General features: G+C 36.9%; 1 protein-coding gene, 1 long non-coding RNA gene and 2 other non-coding genes across 9 annotated transcripts in view; 3 read left to right on the top strand and 1 right to left on the bottom strand.

Annotated features, from left to right (window-relative positions):
• SSH2 (slingshot protein phosphatase 2) overlaps positions 1-22,343 on the top strand; it is a 235,283-nt gene that overhangs the window by 169,579 nt on the left and 43,361 nt on the right. For all 6 annotated transcript variants that reach the window (XM_072747902.1, XM_072747905.1, XM_072747903.1 and 3 more), the window contains 5 exons: positions 2,213-2,316; positions 4,847-4,911; positions 14,861-14,982; positions 18,203-18,271; positions 19,313-19,378. In XM_072747902.1, coding sequence (XP_072604003.1) covers positions 2,213-2,316; positions 4,847-4,911; positions 14,861-14,982; positions 18,203-18,271; positions 19,313-19,378 — 426 coding nt within the window. The remainder of the gene's footprint in view (positions 1-2,212; positions 2,317-4,846; positions 4,912-14,860; positions 14,983-18,202; positions 18,272-19,312; positions 19,379-22,343) is intronic.
• On the bottom strand, positions 4,266-11,843 carry LOC140597814 (uncharacterized). The gene is made up of 2 exons (XR_011999756.1): positions 11,728-11,843; positions 4,266-7,630 (listed from the first exon to the last, which is right to left on the bottom strand). It is a non-coding gene; the product is annotated as an uncharacterized lncRNA (long non-coding RNA).
• On the top strand, positions 8,967-9,043 carry LOC112933205 (small nucleolar RNA U2-19). Its single transcript, XR_003237617.1, has one exon. It is a non-coding gene; the product is annotated as a small nucleolar RNA U2-19 (small nucleolar RNA).
• LOC112933204 (small nucleolar RNA U2-30) lies at positions 9,655-9,725 on the top strand. The gene has a single exon (XR_003237616.1). It is a non-coding gene; the product is annotated as a small nucleolar RNA U2-30 (small nucleolar RNA).

Below are 22,343 nucleotides of genomic sequence, written 5' to 3'. Positions count from 1 at the left end.
ATTTTTTAAGTATTTTCGTTTGGTAAAGCAGACAATTGCTGTGTTAGCAGAAGTGTGAATTTCATTTCCTGTCTGTGGTGTACCCCACTCATCCTGTCACTCAAGACATTTTGTTTTAGGTTGTTCCTGTAATGTGAGTAAGACAGAGTGACCCACAGCAGGGTGACATGTGCATACCACGAACGTAACAAGAGACAAGACTTGTGAAACAGACCACAAGAGCCCAATGCTTTATTTAAAGATGAAAACAAAACAAAATAAAGGCAGCCCCTCCCAGCCGGCATGCAGATTTTTAAAGTGGCATCTGGATTTTTACCTTTGTTTTTAGAAGCATGTTCTAATCTATTTGGAAAGTGAGCTCAAAAGTTTATCCGCTTCATGCCATTTAATTTGAAGATAAAATTGAGTCAATGACTAACAACATTATAGAGGTGTTTTCATTTTATTTGCCAATTAACTTAACATCAAACATTTGTATTTATAATCCATTAACCTGCCACTTATATTGAGTTCTGTAACAATTATTTCTCTACATGTGAAATTACAGAATTTCTGTTTTCTTGTCCTAAATTACAATTCCTGCTGCAGTGACAGGACACATCAACTCAATGGTTGAGTGTCTGTCAGGTTGTGATCCCGGGGTCCTGGGATTGGGTCCACTTTGGACTCCCCAGGGGGAACCTGCTTCTCCCTCTGCCTGTGTCTCTGCCTCTCTATCGATGTCTTTCATGAATAAATAAATAAAATCTTAAAAAAAATAAAACCCGGGGTGAATTAATTCATAAATAGCCATTGAGCACCTAATATGTAGTTGGCACTTATTTCCAATGTTGAAGATACATACTGAGCAAAATAAAATCCTTGCTCTTCACTGAGCTTATAGTCTATCATAAAGAGATAACCACAATCAAGTATACAAAGTAAATAAATGTAATTTTAGTAAGTAATGTATATCCTGAAGGAAACAGAATAGAACAGCAGGGTAGAGTATGATTGGGATGAGGGAGAGGTGATGATGCTGGGTCTGTGACTTAAATAGTGATGGCCAGGAGAAAAGCGTCCCAAGTAGAAAATAAAAAATACAACAGCCCTGAGAAGGGGCCTGGAATATAGAAGACACAAAAGAGACCAGTGTAACTACAGCAAACAAAAGGGAAGCTAGCACAAAATCAGAGAAATAATATATTATTGGATGTTACAGGGCCATGAAGTCTAAACTAAAGACTTCAACTTTTACTTGTAAATACAAAGGGAAGCACATTTAATATATATGTGTATTTTATATATATAAAATCCCCTTGGTTGCTCTTTGGTAAGTGGATAACAGTGATGCAGAAGTAGTTGCAGACAGACCAGTTAAAAGACTTTTTGCTGATAGAATGTCTGGGATTAGTTTCACTTTAGGGACAAGTTGAAGAGAGTAAGAATGTAGAAGAAACAAAGATTGGCCTTGAATTAAAGCTGAAATGTGTGAGAACATGGGGGTTTATTATATTATCCTGTTTCTGTTTGTTTGTAATTTTCTATAATAAAAAGCTAAAAAAAAAAAACAACACCACCACCCATGTCAGCGGTCTAAGTGAAAATTAGATTACTACTGTCCTGAACAGTACTCTAAGTCTCGTTGTACCTTTTGTTTTCTACTTGGGACACTAAGAATTAAATTTATGATGGAGCTTTGGGAATTTTAAAAGCAACTAAAATGTTCTCAGATGTGTCTGCCAGCTTCATTTCTAGAGACACTTCTAAAGCAAAACCGAGAACTTTATACCTTGGTTGCATTTGAATTCAAAAATTTAGAGTTGCATCACTCTAAAAAACTGTATTCTTATTGACTCCTCACACAGCTTTGTTTTATTGATAAGGAAATTTAAGTCCCCTAAAATTCATTCAGGTAAGAAGCAGCAGAGCCAGGATTCAAACCCAGGCAGTCTGGCTCCAGAGCCTTTACCGTCTTGTTTCCAGAGCCTTTCATTCTTAACTGCTACCATTTAATATATAGAGAATATTGTAAGTTTTGTTTCAGAAAAATTGTCTGGAGTAGATAGGACTATGTAAATAAAAGGATCTCTTTTGATTTTATTTTTACTTCATCCCATGAAATTGGGACTTTGGAAGATGGGCAAGAGAATAACCCCAAAATGGATCTCCATCTCATTCTGATTTTTTCGTCCTTAAATAATCCATTTCCTTTTGACTTTTTTCCTTATAGCATCAGTGAGAGCTTTCTAACTGTCAAAGGTGCTGCGCTTTTTCTACCACGGGGAAATGGCTCATCCACACCAAGAATTAGCCACAGACGCAACAAGCATGCAGGTAAAGTTCCACATACGCCACTCCTTTCTTGGTTTCTTTGCCTTTTGTTTCATTCAAAACAGCTGACAACCTCAGTCCCATTTCTCCAACAGTCCTGTAGAACTGAAAGAAAACACTGTACTGCGCAGTAATCACTTTTCTCCCACTATTTTTCTGGCACTTAGCAAAACTTGTTTTATGTATGTGGGAGTGTATCAATAAATTTGTGTTAGAAACATATTATGAATATATATAAGTATATATATATCTCAATTTGTGTTGGAAAAATAATAAGGTACAGAAATACTCTAATTCTTATGTGACTTTTCAATTAAGGTTTCCCAGTATCAAATACCCAGTTTGCTTATTGGCAGTACTTTTCACTGACAAACCTTAGCTTCCACATACCCAACTCACATAAGAAGCTTTACAATAGGGATAGGGCTTCTTAACTTTTACCTGAACCTCCAAGCAGCCAGCTGGATCTTTGGGCCAATAGCACTTGGTGTAGGGACTTAGGGCCACTATCTGCCCAGAAATGGCTCTCGTCTACAAGTTCTCCATCTTAAAAATCCTGTCCTCCAGTCATTTTTACTGATAGAACAGAAGGAATCTTAATTTTTAAAAAGCCTCAGCTGCTTAGCTCAATTATAACATGTATCTTAAGTCACTCTTCATTGTTTATACCAAACACTTTGTCTCCTTTTTTTTTTTAGACAGTTTTAGTAAAATGCCATTCATATGCCATGTAATTTACTAGTTTACTCATTTAAAGTATACATTCAGTGGTGGGTTTTTTTAGTATAGAAAAAATCATCACTATAATTTTAGAACATTTTATCACCCCTAGAAGAAACCCAGTTACCACAGTTACCCATTAGCAGTCATTCCCTATATCCTCCTCCCTCCCTGCCAGTCCTACTAAACAACCGCTAACCTACTTTCTCGGTATATAGATTTACTCATTCTGAGTGTTCCATAGAAGTTCCATATATAAGAATTATATAACTGGCCTTTTGAGACAGGCTCTTTTCATTTAGCATACTGTTTTCAGGAGTCATGTACGTTATAGTATGTGTCAGTACTCCATTCCTTTTTATGACCAAACAATGTTCTGGTGTGTAGATACACCACATTTTATTTTTCCATTCACCAGTTAATAGACTTTTGAGTTGTTTCCAATTTTTGACTGTTAATGAATAATGCTACTATGAATCTTTATAAGTTCTTGTGTAGACATATGTTTTCATTTCTCTTGGCTTTATACCTGTGAGCCCATACTGGTTCTTACACGTGAGACTAAGATTGTGTCTCTGGGTTTGAAATGTGGTAGAACAGACCTGGCCAAACATAATGATTCTCCTTTTTAATTTTGAAAGTTGAAAGATTCTGCAGTAATGGAATCAGTGAGAAGCCAGCATTGAAATGGAGGTGGGGATGAGGGGCAAGAAAACTATTCTTTAAGAGAAGGAAACATCAGGGGAAAAGGAGAAGCTTTCAGACTTGCTGACCTTTTAAACAAATACCTGTTCGCTAATCTACTTCTCTTTCTTCTTGCCCCTCACCGCTTCTTGCACATATTAGTATTTCCTCTCACAGTTACAGTTGAAGTTACCTGGAGGAAGATTTTGTATGTAGATTTCAAGACAAATGTAAGAACAGGTTCCAGTGGCATCTATGATCAAGTGGCTATGTCAGTCACTTTAGACTCTTAAAAAAGCTGGACCTGGGTGGGCATGAAATGAAGTTTTTTGTTCTCGGATTGTCATCATTTATAACAGTACGTTATCTAATTATCTCCTACTAGCCAAAGCTTTCTAGTATAGAATAGGAAGTATAAGGAAATCTATAATACTTTAATACAAAAAAATTTTTCAATTTAGTTTTGTGGAATGTATAGAAACAAATGTGTATTCAAATAACGGTTGGCCATGTTATAATACCTAACATTAGGTTCAATGGAATATATATTTCTTGGGATCCACAATATTTAATGAATACTCTTACTTTAATATCAGCCACTAATAACGGAAATCATTTTAAACCATTGACATTATTCTAAGGGGAAGCTAAAAATCTTCTTAAGTGCAACTGAAGATTTACAGAAATTAGAATGGCAAAATAGTTAGCCTTTTGTAAAGCTAGAGGTAATTCTAACCCCATTCATCACACACCCCATTTTCAGGATTCCCTCCTTAACACTTTTAGTGGGCCTGAAAGCACAGCCCTGCAGATCTCACCATTGCTTTCATCAACATCCACAATAGTTCAGAACTGAGATTGGTTTCAAGTGCACCTCCCATTGGACAAACATAAAGCAAATTTTAATATAGTATAGGCTAAAAGTGAATGTATAGAAATACAGTCAACCATCTGTCTTTCCACTTAAAAAAGAAGTTAATAATTAATAAAGACATTTAATTTCTGTGTCTAATTGTAGTCCTACATTGACCCAGAACTTTCTTTTATATAGGTTATTAAGATAGAAGGAATCCTCTCTGTTGACATTACAATGGAGAATAATTATTTTTTGTTTCATAAATTTCACCAGGTGATCTCCAACAGCATCTCCAAGCAATGTTCATATTACTCCGACCAGAAGATAACATCAGGCTGGTAAGTTAGTGTTATCATTATAACTCTTACTCAAAAGACTGTCAAGATGGCAGACATTAAGCAGTCATTTTTAATGTCCCAACAGAGTGCTGGAAACTATGTGGAACAAAAAAGAGTAACATGCCAGCTCCATCAAAGAGCTTAGAATAATAATTAAAAAAAAAAAGAGAGAGAGAAAGCTTAGAATATAATTGGGGATATGAGCTAATGTGAAATGATGTGAAATAAATTGATTATTCAAGGCTGTTGATAAGCACCAGCTTGTGAGTTATTGACCATAACAACAACTAAAGTTCAAAAGAAAGAATACTTTGAGACTTGCCCTAGTTAGAAGGGTTTTATGTGTACAGCTGACCTTGAGCTGGATCTTGAAAGATGATGAATTTCGATTGGCAGAGAGAAAGAAGACAGTCCTTCTAGATGAGGGCATGACTGAGGCAAAAGACATGTAAGGGACAAGGAGAGAGTAAAAGGGCCAGGGATTTGTACTGGTCTTAGAGTGAGGAGACCTGGACTCAGGTCTTGGACAAGTTACTTAGCTTGTCTCAGCCTGCTTCTTCTCATCTCCTTTCTACATCTCATAGTCAAGAGGATCAAATGGATATGAAAGCATATTGAGAAGTATAAAATGCTGCCCAAATCTGGGGATTATTGTTACCATAAGGAAGATTAGATACCAGAAAACTAAGGCAGGCAGATAGGGATTTAATGCTTCAAACTAGAGGTCTCAAACTGACAGATCTGTTTTCTTTGGACCTCATTGGTGGTGTTTTTCACTCTGAGCCAGAATTTCAAAATTTTAAAATGGAATTTTACATAAAAAACCATAATTGGAGCTTGACTTCAAAATATAAAATTCTGGCAACACTGGGACCTTATTCTCACATGACAAAACTTGCTAGACCTGGAGGGGCGGACATGGGTATGGCCTGGGCTCTTAACTTACCATAATTCCCCTATATCCTATTGTCTCCTAGACTGTAAAGCCAAGTGTCACCAATTGTCATCATTTCTTCACTGTTTGTTTTCTTTTAGAATATTTAATTAAAATAGGAAAACAAAAATGAGATGATATGTTTCTTTATGAAAAGTAAAGAGCATTTCTACCCATTTAATATTCATATGGCCTACTTCACTCATTTATATTCCCTATCTGACCCTCTAGATAAATACTTGAAGATAATACCTCTGCCTCTTCAGTAAGCAGTAGTGTGAAACATTACAAGGTTTTGAGCAAAGAATTACATGGAATAGCTACAGTATTTAAGAGAGTGGCACCTGGCTTGCTCAGTCAGTAGAGTATCCAACTCTTGGTCTCTGCTTGTGAGTTTGAGCCCCACGTTGATTGTAGAGATTACTAAGAGAGAGAGATTCTTCAGAGGTAATACAGAATAGTAGGGAGGAGGAAGCCATCTTAAGTCATGGAGGTCTACTAGGTAGTTATTGCACCACTAATCTAAGCCTGTGGTGATGGGCCCTTCTAGGTTGGGGTGGTAATTTGGAAATTGGGTTTCTGTCAGCATGTTAAATTCAAATGGTTGATCTCTGCTTTTTCAATGGGAAGAAAGAAAATGAGTAGAATACAAGAATGACTGTAAAAAAATTGATGATCAGGTCTCTGAATTCAGTGGTAATTAACTGATTTTTCACTCACTTAATCATTCTGTGTTCAAATTCTGTCATTTTTTTTCTCTCAAATGCTGCCTGTATCACCTTCTTAAAATGGCAACAAATTTTTGTTGAGAGAGAAATTTCCCTTGAAATTTAAAGAATATGAAATAAGAAATTTAAAGAATATGAAATAAGAAATCCTTACACAGGGTCACCTGGGTGGCTCAGTGGTTGAGCATCTGCCTTCAGCTCAGGGCAGGATCCTGGGTCTAGGGATCAAGTCCCACACTGGGCTCCCTGCAAGGAGCCTGCTTCTCCCTCTGCCTATGTTTCTGCCTCTCTCTCTGTATGTGTGTCTCTCATGAATAAGTGAATAAAAAAAAAAGAAAACCTTACACAATTATTTTTTATCCTAATCTGAAAAATCACAGCATACATTTATGTAAATCTTGTCTATATTTTTATATACTTCTATCTTAAACACTTCTTTATAAGTGAACAAAGTGGGGTACAGTTCTTATAGGATTAATATTCTAAAGCAGTGATACTCAAACCTCAGAGTATATCAGAATCACCTGCAGAGCTTTGTTGAACTGCCATTTGCTGGACTCCACACACAGCATTTGATCTGGGGAGAGGAAGGCAGTAAAAATTTGCATTTTTAACAAGTCTTCCAGTGATGTTGATGCTGCTTCTCCAGGAGTCACATTTTGAGAACACCTCCTCTAAAATCCATAATGGTCACTTGCACATACTTGATGTCTATTAGATACATGTTTATAGTTTCCAAAACTTTTGTGGTTTGGTAGAGTTTGAGATCTGTCATCACTTTATCTTTTTCTCCTTGATAACCTTCTGGAGTTTAGCTTGCACTTCTAAATGTTAAAATAATTTTAACCACAGGAGAGCATTAAGGAAGCAGTTAGGAAGGCACAGTTGGTGGGACACCTGGGTGGGTCAGTGGTCGAGTGTCTGCCTTTGGTCCAGGACGTGATCCTGGAATCCTGGGATCAAGTCCCACATTGGGCTTCTTGCACGCAGCCTGCTTCTCCCTCTGCCTGTGTCTCTGCCTCTCTCTTTGTGTCTTTCATGAATAAATAAATAAAATCTTAAAAAAAAAAAAAAAAAAGACAGAGTTGGCAATTAGCTTTTTTCTTGCCTTGCTAAACTATGCAGCTTCAGCTGCTTTACATTTATAAGATATAAATTCAGAAAATGTAACTGATGCTTCTGAATTAATGGCAAGCCATTTTACAGTTGTTTTGAATTGTTACAAACACATAGTCATTATGTTTCAGATTATTGAGTGAGTCATCTTCAAGAAAATGAGTGAATACATTGTATGACTTTGGACAAATTAGCACTTTTCTAACTGAAAGGAGCATTTGTATAGTCAAAGCAAGGCCTTTTGTTTTGAGTTAAATTTGGAATGCTAAAATTCTCATTCTGGGGCTTGTGCATAAGGTTAAAAGTTTGATAGTCAACTGAAAGCCCTGCCTTTATTTTTTTAACAACCCAACAACAGATAGTGGCACCAAATCCCACATTTAGCGTTGAAAATCACACTAAACCATTTTTTCCTCCAGGAAAGCTCTGCATTCCAAATACAGTATCAAGCAGTAACTTCAGTACTTAGAAAACCATAGCTGGCGAAATGAAGACTGGTTTTTAGTACTCTTGCACATTATCAAAGACCCATTTAATAAAAAAATAGACTGGGAAATGAAAAACTTACCTAACATTTGAAGTAATTTTTTTTTTATTTTTTAAAGATTTTATTTATTTATTTATTTATTTATTTATTTATTTATTTATTTATTTATTTATGAGAGATACAGAGAGGCAGAGACACAGGCAGAGGGAAAAGCAGGCTCCATGCAGGGAGTCTGATGTGGGACTTGAACCCGGTACTCCAGGATGACACCCTGTGCTGAAGGCAGCTGCTCAACCGCTGAGCCACCCAGGCATCCCAATTTTCTTTCTTTCTTTTTCTTTCTTTCTTTCTTTCTTTCTTTCTTTCTTTCTTTCTTTCTTTCTTTCTTTTCTTCCTTCCCATTTGAAGTAATTTTAACTAATGTTCTTAACCAGAGCTAAGGTGCTGATAAGGTACAAGGAGGTGTTTTTTTGAGTAATTTGCAATAGAGTTTTAAAAAATAAGGACTTTTGGGGTTTTGTTTTTTATAGTACATTGATATTTTCCCCAAATGAAAATGGGTTTATTTTTTCTAAACATAAAATTTTCAAAACTCATACAATATAGTAAGGTATAAAGAAGAAAGTAAAAATCACTGTATATCCTACACTCTGAGAAAACCATTCATAGCAACTTGGATAAGCATCCTTCTGGTCTTTCGTGTGTGTGTGTGAGAGAGAGAGAGAGAGAGAGAGAGAGTGAGAATTGTCAGAGTATATCAGATTCTCTGACCTTTGCTCTTACTAAAGTGGATCAATAATGAAAATAGCCAAATCTGAGTATCAGAAGACATACTAGTCTCCCTGATTGATCTCTGTAGTTCTGAGAAGCCAAAGTACAAAGTAATTTAAAACAGTAAGACTTGGGGTTCCTGATTGACTTGGTTAAGCCCCCAACTTTTGATTTTGGCTCAGGTCATGATCTCAAGGTTGTAGGATTGAGCCCTGCATCAGGCTCCACACTCAGCATGGAGTCTGCTTGTCCTTTTTCCTCTGCTCCTTTCCACTCATTATGCTTATGTGCACGCGTGCTCTCTCTCTCTCTCTCTCTCTCTCTCTCTCTCTCACACATATACATACATACATAAAATCTTTAAAACAATAAGACTTATGTCTGAGGGTGAAGGGGGGTGTTTGTGTGTGTTTAAAAGGTGACATTGTAGGGACACCTGGGTGGCTTTGTTGGTTAAGCATCTGCCTTCTGCTCAGGTCATGATCCCAGGGTCCTGGGATTGAGCCTGGCATCTGGCTCCTTGCTCAGCAGGAGCCTGCTTCTCCCTCTCCCTCTGCCTGCCACTCCACTTGCTTGTGCTCTCTCTCTCTCTGTCAAATAAATAAATAAAACCTTAAAAAAAAAAAGTGACAGTAGATAACAAGACTTGATCATGGATGAATGAGATTGGGGGAAATGTGTGTGTATATGAAAGGCTAATCAGTTTTGAGCAATGGACAAAAAGGTTTTACTACTGATCTTTATAACTATGAAGGTTTCGACAATTGATTTGAGCTCAGAATTGAACAGAGAAAACAGTATGCGTCAGAGCACTTTTTTTTTTAAACAAAAATGAGATAAAAATATAAATGCTGACTTATAACCTGCTTGCTTCACACTTTATTTTGGATATCTTTCCATGTCAACAAATCTGTTTTTTTTTTTTAAAAACAAATCTGTTTTTAATGGCTACACAGAATATAATACATTTTTTTAACTTAAGAATTTCATGGTGATAGGCTAAAAAAAAAATGAATCCTAAGACTCCCTCAAGCTCTGTTTCTTTTGAAAACAGTGTTCTTTAGCTTATTAGTGTCACATCTGAAGTCTATTTTAATTTTAGATAATGACTTTGCTTTGTTCTTTTGGCTAGAATTTAATATTTACATACTTTTGAAACCTTTCTCTCTGATGAATTGGGTGAGCTGCCTGTCTAGACATTGGGACTTTATAATGTGGCTTCCTTAAGGATAAACATTGCATGCAGTGGCATGATGTAAGACTCTTGGTAAAAAAAATTAAAGGCAAAGGTGCAGTGTAAGCTTAAGGAATAGTATTTCTTGATGTTACTGAGGACGGAAGTTATTTTATCAGGTTACTGTTTGTGAACTGCTTGTAATCAAATTACAAAATTAGTCACTGAGAGAAGTTTTAACATCATTCTTTGATAGATGAGCTTTGCAAACACGTGACATCTTATCAGAAATAAAGCAGAGGCAGATGACTTCTCAGACCTACCTCAATCCTCAGATTGCTGAATTAAGTTCACCTGACACTTGTAATAGGTTTCCAAATTTAAGCAATAATTGGACTTTCTTGGAATAATTTCATATTTGCTGTTGTTGCCAATATTTATTTAAAATTCAAAATATTACTTTGGACAATTAGAATAAACTTCAGTGATATCTTTTTTAGTGAGAACTGGAGTTAATCAAATGCACCTGAGTTGTCTTATTTCAGTTGTCAATTCCATGTAAATTTTGGAGGAATTTAAGGAAACACTGGACTTGCTGCCAATTCTAATGTTAGGGTATTATGTACAAACTGCCATTTTTAATTACATGTCTCTGATTAACTTGATGAATTAGGTTATTAGATTTTGTCAATCTTCTTCCTAACAGGAATATGAAATAAACCTCCAAACCAGTTGGGTATTAGGTTTTTCTTTATGCTGTGGCTCTTAAAATTTTAATTTCTTAACCTTGAATCTTGAAGCCTAAAAGGGAATTTGAAAGCTCAGATCCATCCTCAGCATTGCAATTTTTTCTATAAGAAATTTCATCTCGGGATCCCTGGGTGGCATAGCGGTTTGGCGCCTGCCTTTGGCCCAGGGGGCGATCCTGGAGACCTGGGATCAAATCCCACGTCGGGCTTCCGGTGCATGGAGCCTGCTTCTCCCTCTGCCTATGTCTCTGCCTCTCTCTCTCTCTCTCTCTCTCTCTCTCTCTTTCATAAATAAATAAAAATTAAAAAAAAAAGAAATTTCATCTCAACCTTCTTTAGGATATAGGTGTTGAATTAACGTCATGGCTTTTGACCCCCTGATTAAAGCTCTACTTCCTTTTAGTAAGAATTAATTGGGTGCCTAGCTGGCTCAGTTGGTAGAGCATGCAACTCTTCATCTCAGGGTTGTAAATTCAAGCCCTACATTGGATGTAAAGATTACTTAAAAATAAAATCTTTAGAAAAAAAGAACAATTACATTGTTACTCTCTAGAGGTCTGTGATCAAATCCCAAGGCCTCAAAATGCCTTTCTTCCGGGTAAGAAGCTTGGAATTGAAAAAATCTGAGTTGCACCTATTACTCAATTCTAAATCAATGTAAAATGACTAGGGTCTTCCCCATTAGGTTTGGGACCTGATGTTATGATTATATTAATTAGCACGGGAAGGCCTAACATTTGAAATGCTCTTGATATTATGAGTAAATAAACACACCTCATTTTTAAAAAAGAAATAACTAATATTTGCCCTGAATATCCAAAATAAACAAACAAACAAACAAACAAACGCTTGCTTACCTGCTAATTTAGCCTGATAACATACGATGGGTGATATTTGTGGAGGTTTCTTTTTTCTTTTTATCAGTTTCCACTTAGCCAGTCAGTTGCCACTGGTTGGTGTAGAAGCTGTGGATAAATTATCAGGAGCACAGTTCAGTTGTTCCCATTCCATTTGTGTTTGATCCTTGCCAGAAATTCTTAGAGCCTTGACAGAGGATAAAAGAGCCTCTAACATATTCAGGAAACTGAACTAAAGTTAGCTCAGAGCTTGCTGAGGCAAGCCCAAGTTTAGATATATAATATCTGAGATCTGTTTATAAAAGATTCTAGTTTACCTACAACTGGGTTTCTGAATAGTTTAATATTTTATGATGTGTTCCTAGAATCAGAGAGTCTGTGCTGCCTTTCAGGCCTCCTTATGTGTATTTACTAGTATCCATAGCTGTATGTGTATAATGCTTGTTTAACCCAGCCCACTAGGGTTAGACCTTCATCTATTTAAATATTAGTTCTTAGCCTCTCACAAATGAATTTGGTTTCTTTGTTACTTCATGGGACATAAAGTTAGCAATACAGCTCTCTACCTTGTGTACTTAGAATCAGAATGGTAGGCATTACGTTCTTGTTGCATCAGCACCTATTAGAAACAAGCTTTAATGTGGCAAATTCTGCCTTTGGTGCTTCCCTACTTTTTTCTAGGAGTATCAGAACAGAAACGAAGAAATAGCCACTGGAGTCTCACCTCTGCCTTGCTAAATGGCTCACTTAAGCCATGTGACTGGGTCTCTTTTTTTCTTTGCCTGGCTACTTTTTTTTTTTTTTTTTTTTTCTGGCTTCTTTTGAATTAGTGACAGAATTGAGGGAAAGGAGAAGCACTGAAAGAATCCTGAATAGAAATTTCTGCCCCATTTCTGAGAGATGTCTTAAGCCAGTTGATAAGATTGAAACTCTGTGTCTCTTCTGAAATAAGGAGTGGGGGGTATTTTATACAGAGTAAATTGCCTCTAGTACACAAGTTTCCTGGCTATTTGTTAACACATTAAAAGAAGAGTGACCCAGAATGTATGCTCTGTGAAGGCAAGGACCATCTGGTTGCCTTCAGCGGGGAGTCTGCTTTTCCCTCTCCCTCAGCCCCTTCACCCCCCTCATACTCTCTGTCATTCTTTATATAAAATAAAATAAAATAAAATAAAATAAAATAAAATAAAATAAAATAAAATAAAGTAAAGTAAAATAAAATAAAGTAAAATAAAATAAAATATTTTTATAGATATAATTGACATTCAAAAAGTTGTACATATTTAATATATACAGCTGGATGAGTTTGGAGATAAGTATACATCCATGAAACCATCACCACAATCTATGCCATAAACATGTCCATCATTTCCCAAAGTTGCCTCCAATTCTATTAATAATAGTTACTATTATAAGGACACTTAATATAAGATCTCTCTTAACAAAATTTTTAATAGATGTTTTTGGGGAGCACTTTTAGGAAAATTGAGCAGAAGGTACAGAGATTTCCCATATATCCTCTAGCCCCACACACACATAGTCTCCCTCATTATCATTATTCCCCCCACCAGAGTTGTACATTTATTAACAATTGATGGACCTACATTGACACATCATTATTACTCAAAGTCCATAGTTTACATTAGGGTTCAGTCTTGGTGTTGTACATTCTGTGAGTTTTGACGACTGTATAATGACATGGACCTATCACTTTGGGTATTATACAGAGTAGTTTCACTGCTCTGAAAACTGTTCCCCTACACACCATGGCAACTACTGATTTTTTTACTGACTTCATAGTTTTGCCTTTTCAGAATGTCATATAGTTGGAATCATACAATATATAGCCTCTTGGGGTGCTTGGGTGGCTCAGTTGGTTAAGTGTCTGCCTTCGGCTCAGGTCATGATCTCAGGGTCCCTGCTCAGCAGGGAGTTGTTTCTCCCTCCCCCTCCCTCTCTCCCCACTTGTGCTCCCGCTCTCTCTCATTCTCTCTCAAATTTAAAAAAAAAATATTCTTAATTTGTAGCCTCTTTTTTTTTTAAGATTTTATTTATTCATTCATGAGAATAAAGAGAGAGAGAGAGAGAGAGACACAGGCAGAGAGAAAAGTAGGCTCCATGCAAGGAACCCAATATGGGACTCGATCCCTGGACTCCAGGATCATGCTCTGGGCTGAAAGCAGGCACTCAACCACTGAGCTACCAGGGCTTCCCTGTAGCCTCTTTAGATTGGCTCCTGTCACATAGTAATATAAGTAAGTAATATAAACAGTAAATATAAGTAATAATTTAAGATTCTTCATGTCTTTTCATGGCTTTTTAGCTCATTTCTTTTTAGTGCTGAATAATGTTCCATTGTCTGGATGTATTTAATTTATCCATTCACCTATTGAAGGACATCTTGGTTGCTACCCATTGTTGGAATATATTAAAGTACAACCTTAAAATGGCACCATGTTATTTTACTCCAGGTACTTAAGAAAAAGGTGTAACTACAGTGTCATTGTAACACTAACAGTAAATCCTTAATATCATTAAGACACTGTCCATATTCAAATGTTCAGAAGGCCCTTTTAAAATACTATAAACCAACAATAAATAAAAATTTTTTGACAAAAAGTAATATAAGCCTCTGAAAAAGCAATTTCTTTATCACTGAAACTAAAGAAGGAAATCTTGTAGTGTATAATCTGTAAGATTTCAATAGAGTATACTCCTCTTATATTAATAGCTTGCTTTGTATTATAATTGTTTGTAGGACTTGTATCTATGAGTCCAATGCTCACATTCATATACCTCCATTCATTCCCTCTTCAGTCTTTAGAACATGCCCTGGTAGTTCTTATTATAAATTACGCTAGTAGCCAGTATTTATTGAGCTTTTACTATATGCCAAGCACTGTGCTTTATGTTCACTATTTCATATGATTCTTATATTCCAATAGGATAGGTATTATTTTATCTCCCTCCAATTAATTTAGTAACTTACTGAAGGTTTCATAGTTAATACATGAGCTGGAATTTGAATTTAAGTCTTCCTGAGCATGCTTTAAGATGCTGAGTAAAAAAGGTTGAATGATCTAAAACTGACCTTCTAAATTTCCTAATATATCTGTTGTCTGTTAACTTCCAGGCTGTAAGACTAGAGAGTACTTACCAGAATAGAACACGCTATATGGTAGTGGTTTCAACTAATGGTAGACAAGACACTGAAGAAAGCATCGTCCTAGGAATGGATTTCTCTTCTAATGACAGGTATGGTACCACAAAAGGAAGGATGAAAAAACTCCTTTTTAAATAAAAATTCCAGTTGCCTTTTGGGTTACTACAAAAACATCTTATGCCATTCTACTCTTAAAGTTCAATGCCTAAAACTACGGAGTACAAAAGTATCTTAGCCATACAGTCTTGAGAGATGAAAATGATTAGCGAATCTCTTTGGTTATGTTCCTAATTTATCACTCTTCCTTACCTTCCTCTCATCCTTAGGTGGTAATGAATATAAAGCAAATGATTTAAACTTATTATCTCCAGGAATAAAAAGCTGCATTTTCTTTGTCATTAACTTTATTTTAGAATCACTTTGCTGATTCTAGAGCATGTACCCTTTGTGATAGTGTACCAATAGGTCTTGGGTTCAAAGAGGCCCCTACCTTAATCTCTTATATTTATTCATGGCCTTACACCTTGCTTTTACTAAATGCTTTTGCTTCCTTTTTCCTTCTGAGTTAAAAGGACAGAGTTGATTCTTTAAACTCAGAACAGAACCTTTTATAATCATGCACCTTTGGCTTTAGCAGTACTTTGCATCCTGTAATTAAAGGTATCATACCGCACTCGGAACCTGGCTCTTTTGTGCCCCCTAAAGTTTATTGCTTTCCTTTTTTATTTTCCTACTTCTGGAGAAACCTTAGGAAGACTGTGGAATGTGGCTAAGCAGTTGCTCTCTAGATAATAAGCCTCAGGAAATCCTGCCAGATGTCTCAAAGCATTGACTTCCTGGTTTAGAACTAGAATGGAACTGTGGAGTAGCTAGCAGCATGACCCAGGCCTGGGAGAATTTAGCCACAAAAGAAGAGGCTGGGAGTGATTCTAATTGTTCTGCTGTTGGGAAGAAAAGAATCACATTGTCATTAGAAGATTTTCTAAACAAGTGTTTACCTAAGCTTGTATAGTCAACCTGAAAATTATTTGTGGTTTCACAAGGATCACAAGGCCAGAGTTGTTACCTCGTATAACTCTTACAGCCTTTAATTTTATGCTCTGAAATTGCACAGGCTTGTAAACCACACTTAGGTTTTCTCTGCATAGATTTAACCTCTGATGTTAGCTAAGCAACAGACCTTTTGGTAAGCACTTCTCCTTTAAGAGCACCTACCTTGCTACATTCATTAGTATTTTAAGACCTCTGATTTGGATTTTTCTCTCTCCATCTGTGCTATCAGTACAATAGTTGCTAACCACATGGTGGCTATTTAAAGAAGTTAAACAAAATTTAAATTTCAGTTCCTCAGTCACAGCTAGCCACATTTCAAGTACTCTAGTGATATGTGACTAGTGGCTACCGTATTGGACAGTATATACATAGAACACTTACATCATTGCAGAAAGTTCAGGTGGACAGTGCTACTCTGTATCTTATTTCCTTTGGTTTTTTCTGACTCCTCCTTTGGAAACCCAATAAAACAAGAACTGGAACTGCATGGAAACTTCACTTCAGCCTTGCCCTAGAAATATAAGGCAACAACTTCACATTCTCCTGATCCAGTGTCTTAAGAAATCAGATGTGTGGGCAGCCCGGGTGGCTCAGCGGTTTGGCGCCTGCCTTTGGCCCAGGGTGCGATCCAGGAGTCCCAGGATCGAGTCCTGCATCGGGCTCCCAGCATGGAGCCTGCTTCTCCCTCTGCCTGTGTCTCTGCCTCTCTCTCTCTCTCTCTGTAATAAATAAATAAATAAATCTTTAAAAATATATTTATGATAAAGTAGGTTTTGTTACCTGCATTTTAAGATGAAGTAATTAAAGGACGCCTGGGTGGCTCAGTGGTTGAGCATCTGCCTTTGGCTTTGGCTCCGGTAGTGATCCTGGGGTCCTGGGATTGAGTTCTACTTCAGGCTCTCTGTAGCGAGCCTGCTTCTCCCTCAGCTGGTGTCTCTGTGTCTCTCATGAATAAATACATACAATCTTTAAAAAAAAAAAAAAAGATGAAATTAAGATGGAGAGACAGTGAATAGCTTGTCAAAAGGGACTGAAATACTGAAGATCAAATCCAGATATTTTGACAAGATGTAACTGCCCAGTAAGTAGTAGTTATTATTACGTTTGGTGCTGTTATATACACTTTTCAATGTGTTACCTAATGTAATCTTCAAAAACAGCCCAATCAAGAAGGTATATATTTATTCAGTTTTATAGATGAGGAAACTGGAGCACAAAGCAATTAAATAATTTGCCTAAAATTATGCAGTAGTGCTAGAACTCAGGGTCCAGAGCCCATCTGAGTTTGGAGCCTGTGCTCTTAATCACACTTTGCTGTTCTGCCTCCCGTGTGTAAGGTTCCTTCTACTATACCATACTGCTTTTCTAGCTACACTGGCAGGAAGAGGGTGTCAGAGCCTTTGGGAGACTGGATAGAAGAGGGAAATGGTTTACAGTAGCCTTAAGAAGAGAAAGTGGCAGAGATCGGGGATAGATTACAGTTGTCCAGAGGAATGGTGTGTTAGAGACACAATTGGGAGTCCCTGGCATCCTATTCCAACCTGTTCCATTAGCTTAAAGCTAGTTTCCTCCCTGGGTTAATGCGTGATTTAAATAGGATTTTAATTTACTGTATTGGGGATACCCTTTTGTTGCTTGCAGACAATTCTATTCACTCTGCATTTCAGCAGTGCTAGGCTAGTTCAGTGCACTGCCACCAAGTACTGTTTTACTTAAGTTGTATTGAGTGTATTTTGTCTAACTTGATCACAAACCATTAACAATTACTTTTTAAAGTATTTTAATTCCCTTTCCCTTTTAGAGTATTGAATGTGTTCTAATGTTCAATAACTACATAAACCTCAGGATTAAATTTGGACAAATTATGTATTCAGAGGTCTTCAGCAACCAGAAATAGTTCTTAGCATTAGAAATAATTTTTAGAGTTGAATTGGAGTCTGTGACCTTGAGGTGAAGCCTACCAATCACAAGTTAGCAGCAATCACCTGGATTTTTTAGACAGTGTCCATTTTTGAAATAGCAATACAAGGAGCTCAGTCAGTAAGTTTTCTTTGTTAAATACATAAGGACTTGACTACTTGTTTGATACAGCTCCAGAGCACATGCATTACATTGAAAGTAATATGACAGAAATTCCTCCACTCTAACATGACAGAATTTAGAGTTTAGGGGTTTTATCCTTTGTGTTGAAAGAGTAAAGAACTGCTTCCTAGAGTAACAGGAATTAACCTATACACTATTTCTTGTCTTGTCTTGCAGTAGTACTTGTACCATGGGCTTAGTCCTGCCCCTCTGGAGTGATACCCTAATTCATTTGGATGGTGATGGGTAAGAGCTTTCCCTTTTTATTCACCTATAGAAAGCCAAGGGGTGAGGTTCCATCTTCGTGCCCATTCATTAAGCTGATTGGGAGGCCCAGTGTGCCCAAGTGAACTGTCATGTCAGCAACTCAGTGAGTCCTTTTAAACTCCTGTTTTGGGGATCCCTGGGTGGCTCAGCGGTTTAGCGCCTGCCTTTGGCCCAGGGCGCGATCCTGGAGTCCCGGGATCAAGTCCCACATCAGGCTCCAGGCATGGAGCCTGCTTCTCCCTCCTCCTGTGTCTCTGCCTCTCTCTCTCTCTCTCTCTCTCTCTCTCTCTTTGTGTGTGTGTGTGTGTGTGTGTGTGTTTATCATGAATAAATAAATAAATAAATCTTTAAAAAAAACAAAACTCCTGTTTTGTAAAGTGGAGTAAAAATACAACTTGCCAGGGCCTCTTACTTCTGTTCTTCTAGACTGACTACAGTAAGAATCCAAACAAAGAAAAACTAGTTTGTTGGCTCACTCTTCAATCTGAACATGTGGGACTGTTGCAATGCTCTCCCAGAGGATGATATGTTCTGTTTCAAATAACCTCTTGCTGCCTCTGCCAGCTGTCAGCCTACAGTATAACCCCATTCCTGTGCCAATTCCTTCCAGTGACCCTCCACCCCCACCTCCTGGTGTTTTTAGAATGTGTCCCCAAGAGACCAAGATGTTTGCTCCAGTTTATAAAACCAGGGTCAGGTTTGCTAAGAACGCACAAGGTTTCCAAATAGAAATATATAGCAGAACAGTTTGTAGCTACAGCTGGGAGATTATATGTAATTCCCCAATTCCAGTGTGGGAGTCCATTCATTTTGCTTGGTAGATAAAATCAGACAATTTGTTGAAGCTTTTCAGTCAAATCCTGTACTCTAGTTAACTTCTACATGAAGTGCCTGATGATTTCTTCCATTGAGCCAGCAGTTGCTAGCCTGGGAAATGACCTTGAAAATTCACAACTGAAATAAGCTACTCTCATTTGTGGATTTTTATCTCATTCTTTTTTTTTTTTTTTCTTCCCTTAGTGGGTTCAGTGTATCAACGGATAACAGAGTGCATATATTCAAACCTGTATCTGTACAGGCAATGTGGTAAGAGGACTTTTAATGTCTCTATAAAGGTTTTTGGGGGTTTTTTTCTGTGAAAGTTTTTAAATATATTATTGGGGCAATATTTTGTAAGTAGTAATATTTGAAATAGTACAGTTCTCTATGAAAATGCTGTATAATCTGTGTGTGGTTTTTTGTTTGATCTGTTTGTGTGTCCCTCATAGTTAAAGATGACCTAGGAGCTCAGTTTTCAAATTATCATAGTGGAAGTCCTTAAACACTGGTGAACAAGTAAAATTCAGAGGTGTTCTTAGACTCTGGAAGATACTTAATGGGTCAGATTGCTGGTTGGAACAGTTTTATTGGGACACATTGATTAAGCTAGTGGCAGTCTAGAGCCATATCTAGAACATCATACTACTACAGTGCATTAGTGTTTCATTTCTTAAAGTAATCAGGGATACTATTAATAGATAAGTTTCCATTAAAATTTCTGATGACTGTAAGACTGCAAAATGCAAATAAAGCCGAAACATTATAAATGTTAAGAACCATCAACTGGTGTACTGACACTTCTGGGCTACTTAACTATATATATCAGAATTACGCTTTATATGGGTTATATCTAATCACCACACCAATTCCCCAAAATAATAATAGTAGTTCTTATTATTGGTGAGAAAGCTGAAGTTTTATAGAGGTTACATAACTGGCCTGAGAGTATCTTTTCCATGTAGGCAAAGTAGACTCTTACTTTCTTATTCTAGATTATCTAGAAAATGATCTGATGACTAGGGAATAGTATGACTCTAAGATTCAGAGTCTATCTCTGAGTTAGGGATTTGATTTTCAGTTTCTCATTCAGTTACCTTATTCTGTAGTAGAAGTCCTCATGAGGAGCAGAATGGATAGAACAAAAACCAAACAGGAAATAAAGGAGCCTGAAAAGATTCCAAGGAGCTTATTTGCCCCTGAATAACAGGACTGATAGGCTTGAGGTGGATGCAGTCATAAAACAGAGACAACTGAACTTCAGAATCTTATCATTTCATGCAATAATTGAGGTGCAACAGAGTTACAGGTCATGTGTTTAAAACAGATTTTTGGATTTTAGGGCATATTTCACATAATTTTCTCATGGAAAGCTTACTTTCTTTGACTAAGGCTCCTTTACACGCAACTGACATACCTATTCCTAGGTACCAAGTAAAGCCAAACAGCTGACGTCCCATAAATGACAGTATTTTCAGTTATATTTTGAGAAGGAGTACAAAGCAGTCTTAATTCTTTAGACAATGAAGGAAGATTCAAGTAATAACCTAGTTCAATCTTTGATGTTCTAAAGCAAACTGACTAGTCCTACTTCTGTTGGCTTATTGCTGAATAAACTTTTTGGTGTGCCATCTGGGGAATAGTGAACTGAAAGTCACAGGGGAAAAAAAAAAGGTGATCTATGGATCAAAGTAGCATTTAGACCAGGTGTTTCCTTCACAGGAGGTAGTTTAATGTAGTTTCCTGGGAAGCTCCTGTATGCAACAGAAATATCTGAGATGGCCAAGCCTTGAGTATATTTTAGTTTTTTTTTTTTTTAAGGTTTTATTTATTTATTCATGAGAGACAGGGAGAGAGAGAGAGAGAGAGAGAGAGAGGCAGAGACATAGGCAGAGGGAGAAGCAGGGTCCATGCAGGGATATTGGGACTCGATCCCAGGACTCCAGGATCACACCCTGGGCCAAAGGCAGGTGCTCAACTGCTGAGCCACCCAGGTGTCCCTAAGCCTTGAGTGTATTTTAGGATTCTTGCCTCAGACACATGTGGCATATGCTTTTGAAGCACAAGTTTTCCCAATGAAGATAATATGCATCAAATATTGCGCTCAACTGACCCTTACCTGTAAATCTATGTAGTGAAACTGAAATTCAGAGAATTCTCTGAGAATTAGAAAAACTTCTCTGAGAATTTGGCTTACTTTGAGTAATAGAAAGCATTCTAAAAGATTCTGCAACTTTGTTTTTTAAGGAAAACTCTTTCCCAGATAAAAATGGACTGAAATGGGGCAGCCCAGGTGGCTCAGCAGTTTAGGGCCACCTTCAGCCCAGGGCCTGATCCTGGAGTCCCGGGATCGAGTCCCATGTCAGGCTCCCTCCATGGAGCCTGCTTCTCCCTCTGCCTGTGTCTCTGCCTCTCTCTCTCTCCTCTCTGTGTCTCTCATGAATAAATAAAATCTTTAAAATTAAAAAAATAATGGACTGAAATTTTTTTCCTTATTAAGTTGATAACTAATTTATTTTTTAATTTACATTTTTTGGGATCGACAAGGACTTAAACAAGTAAATTGTCATTTACTATTGGTGGGAGAATAAACTACAACAACCTTTCTTGAGAATGAATCTTTCTTGCCAATATGCCTTACCATTTGCCTGCCCTTTTGACCTAGTAATTCTGCTTCTAAAAATTTATCCTTTTTTAAAAATAAAAATAAAATAAAATAAAAATGTATCCTAAGGTAATAATTGTGGATATGTGTAAAAATTTTAACTATAAGAATGTTTATCAGTGTTGTAATAATAGCAAAATGTGGAAAATAATTTAAATATCTGAAAAATATGAATTAAATTATGGTGCATTGATGTTATTAAGTATAATACAGCCATTAAAATAATCTCATTGAAGAATATTGACATATATGCTGGTAAGAAGGTTTAAAGTAAAATCAAGTTTAAAATGTAATAAATGAATGAATGAATGAAGAAAGAAAGAAAGAAAGAAAGAGAAAAAGGGAAGAAAGAAAAGAAAGAAAGAAAGAAAGAAAGAGAAGGAAGGAAGGAAGGAAGAAAAAAGAAAGAAAGAAAAGAAAGAAAAAAGAAAAGAAAGAAAGAAGAAATATAGAGGGATACCTGAGTAGCGCAGTCAGTTGGGCGTCTGACTCTTGATTTCAGCTCAGGTCATGATCTCAGCGTCATGAGATGAAGTCCTGCATCAGGCTCTATACTCAGCGGGGAATCTA

Source organism: Vulpes vulpes, chromosome 2 (genome assembly GCF_048418805.1).
Source record: "Vulpes vulpes isolate BD-2025 chromosome 2, VulVul3, whole genome shotgun sequence".
In the NCBI taxonomy this organism is placed as follows: domain Eukaryota; kingdom Metazoa; phylum Chordata; class Mammalia; order Carnivora; family Canidae; genus Vulpes; species Vulpes vulpes.
The sequence above is the reverse complement of the archived record's forward strand: the minus strand, read 5'-3'. Positions and strand labels throughout refer to the sequence as shown.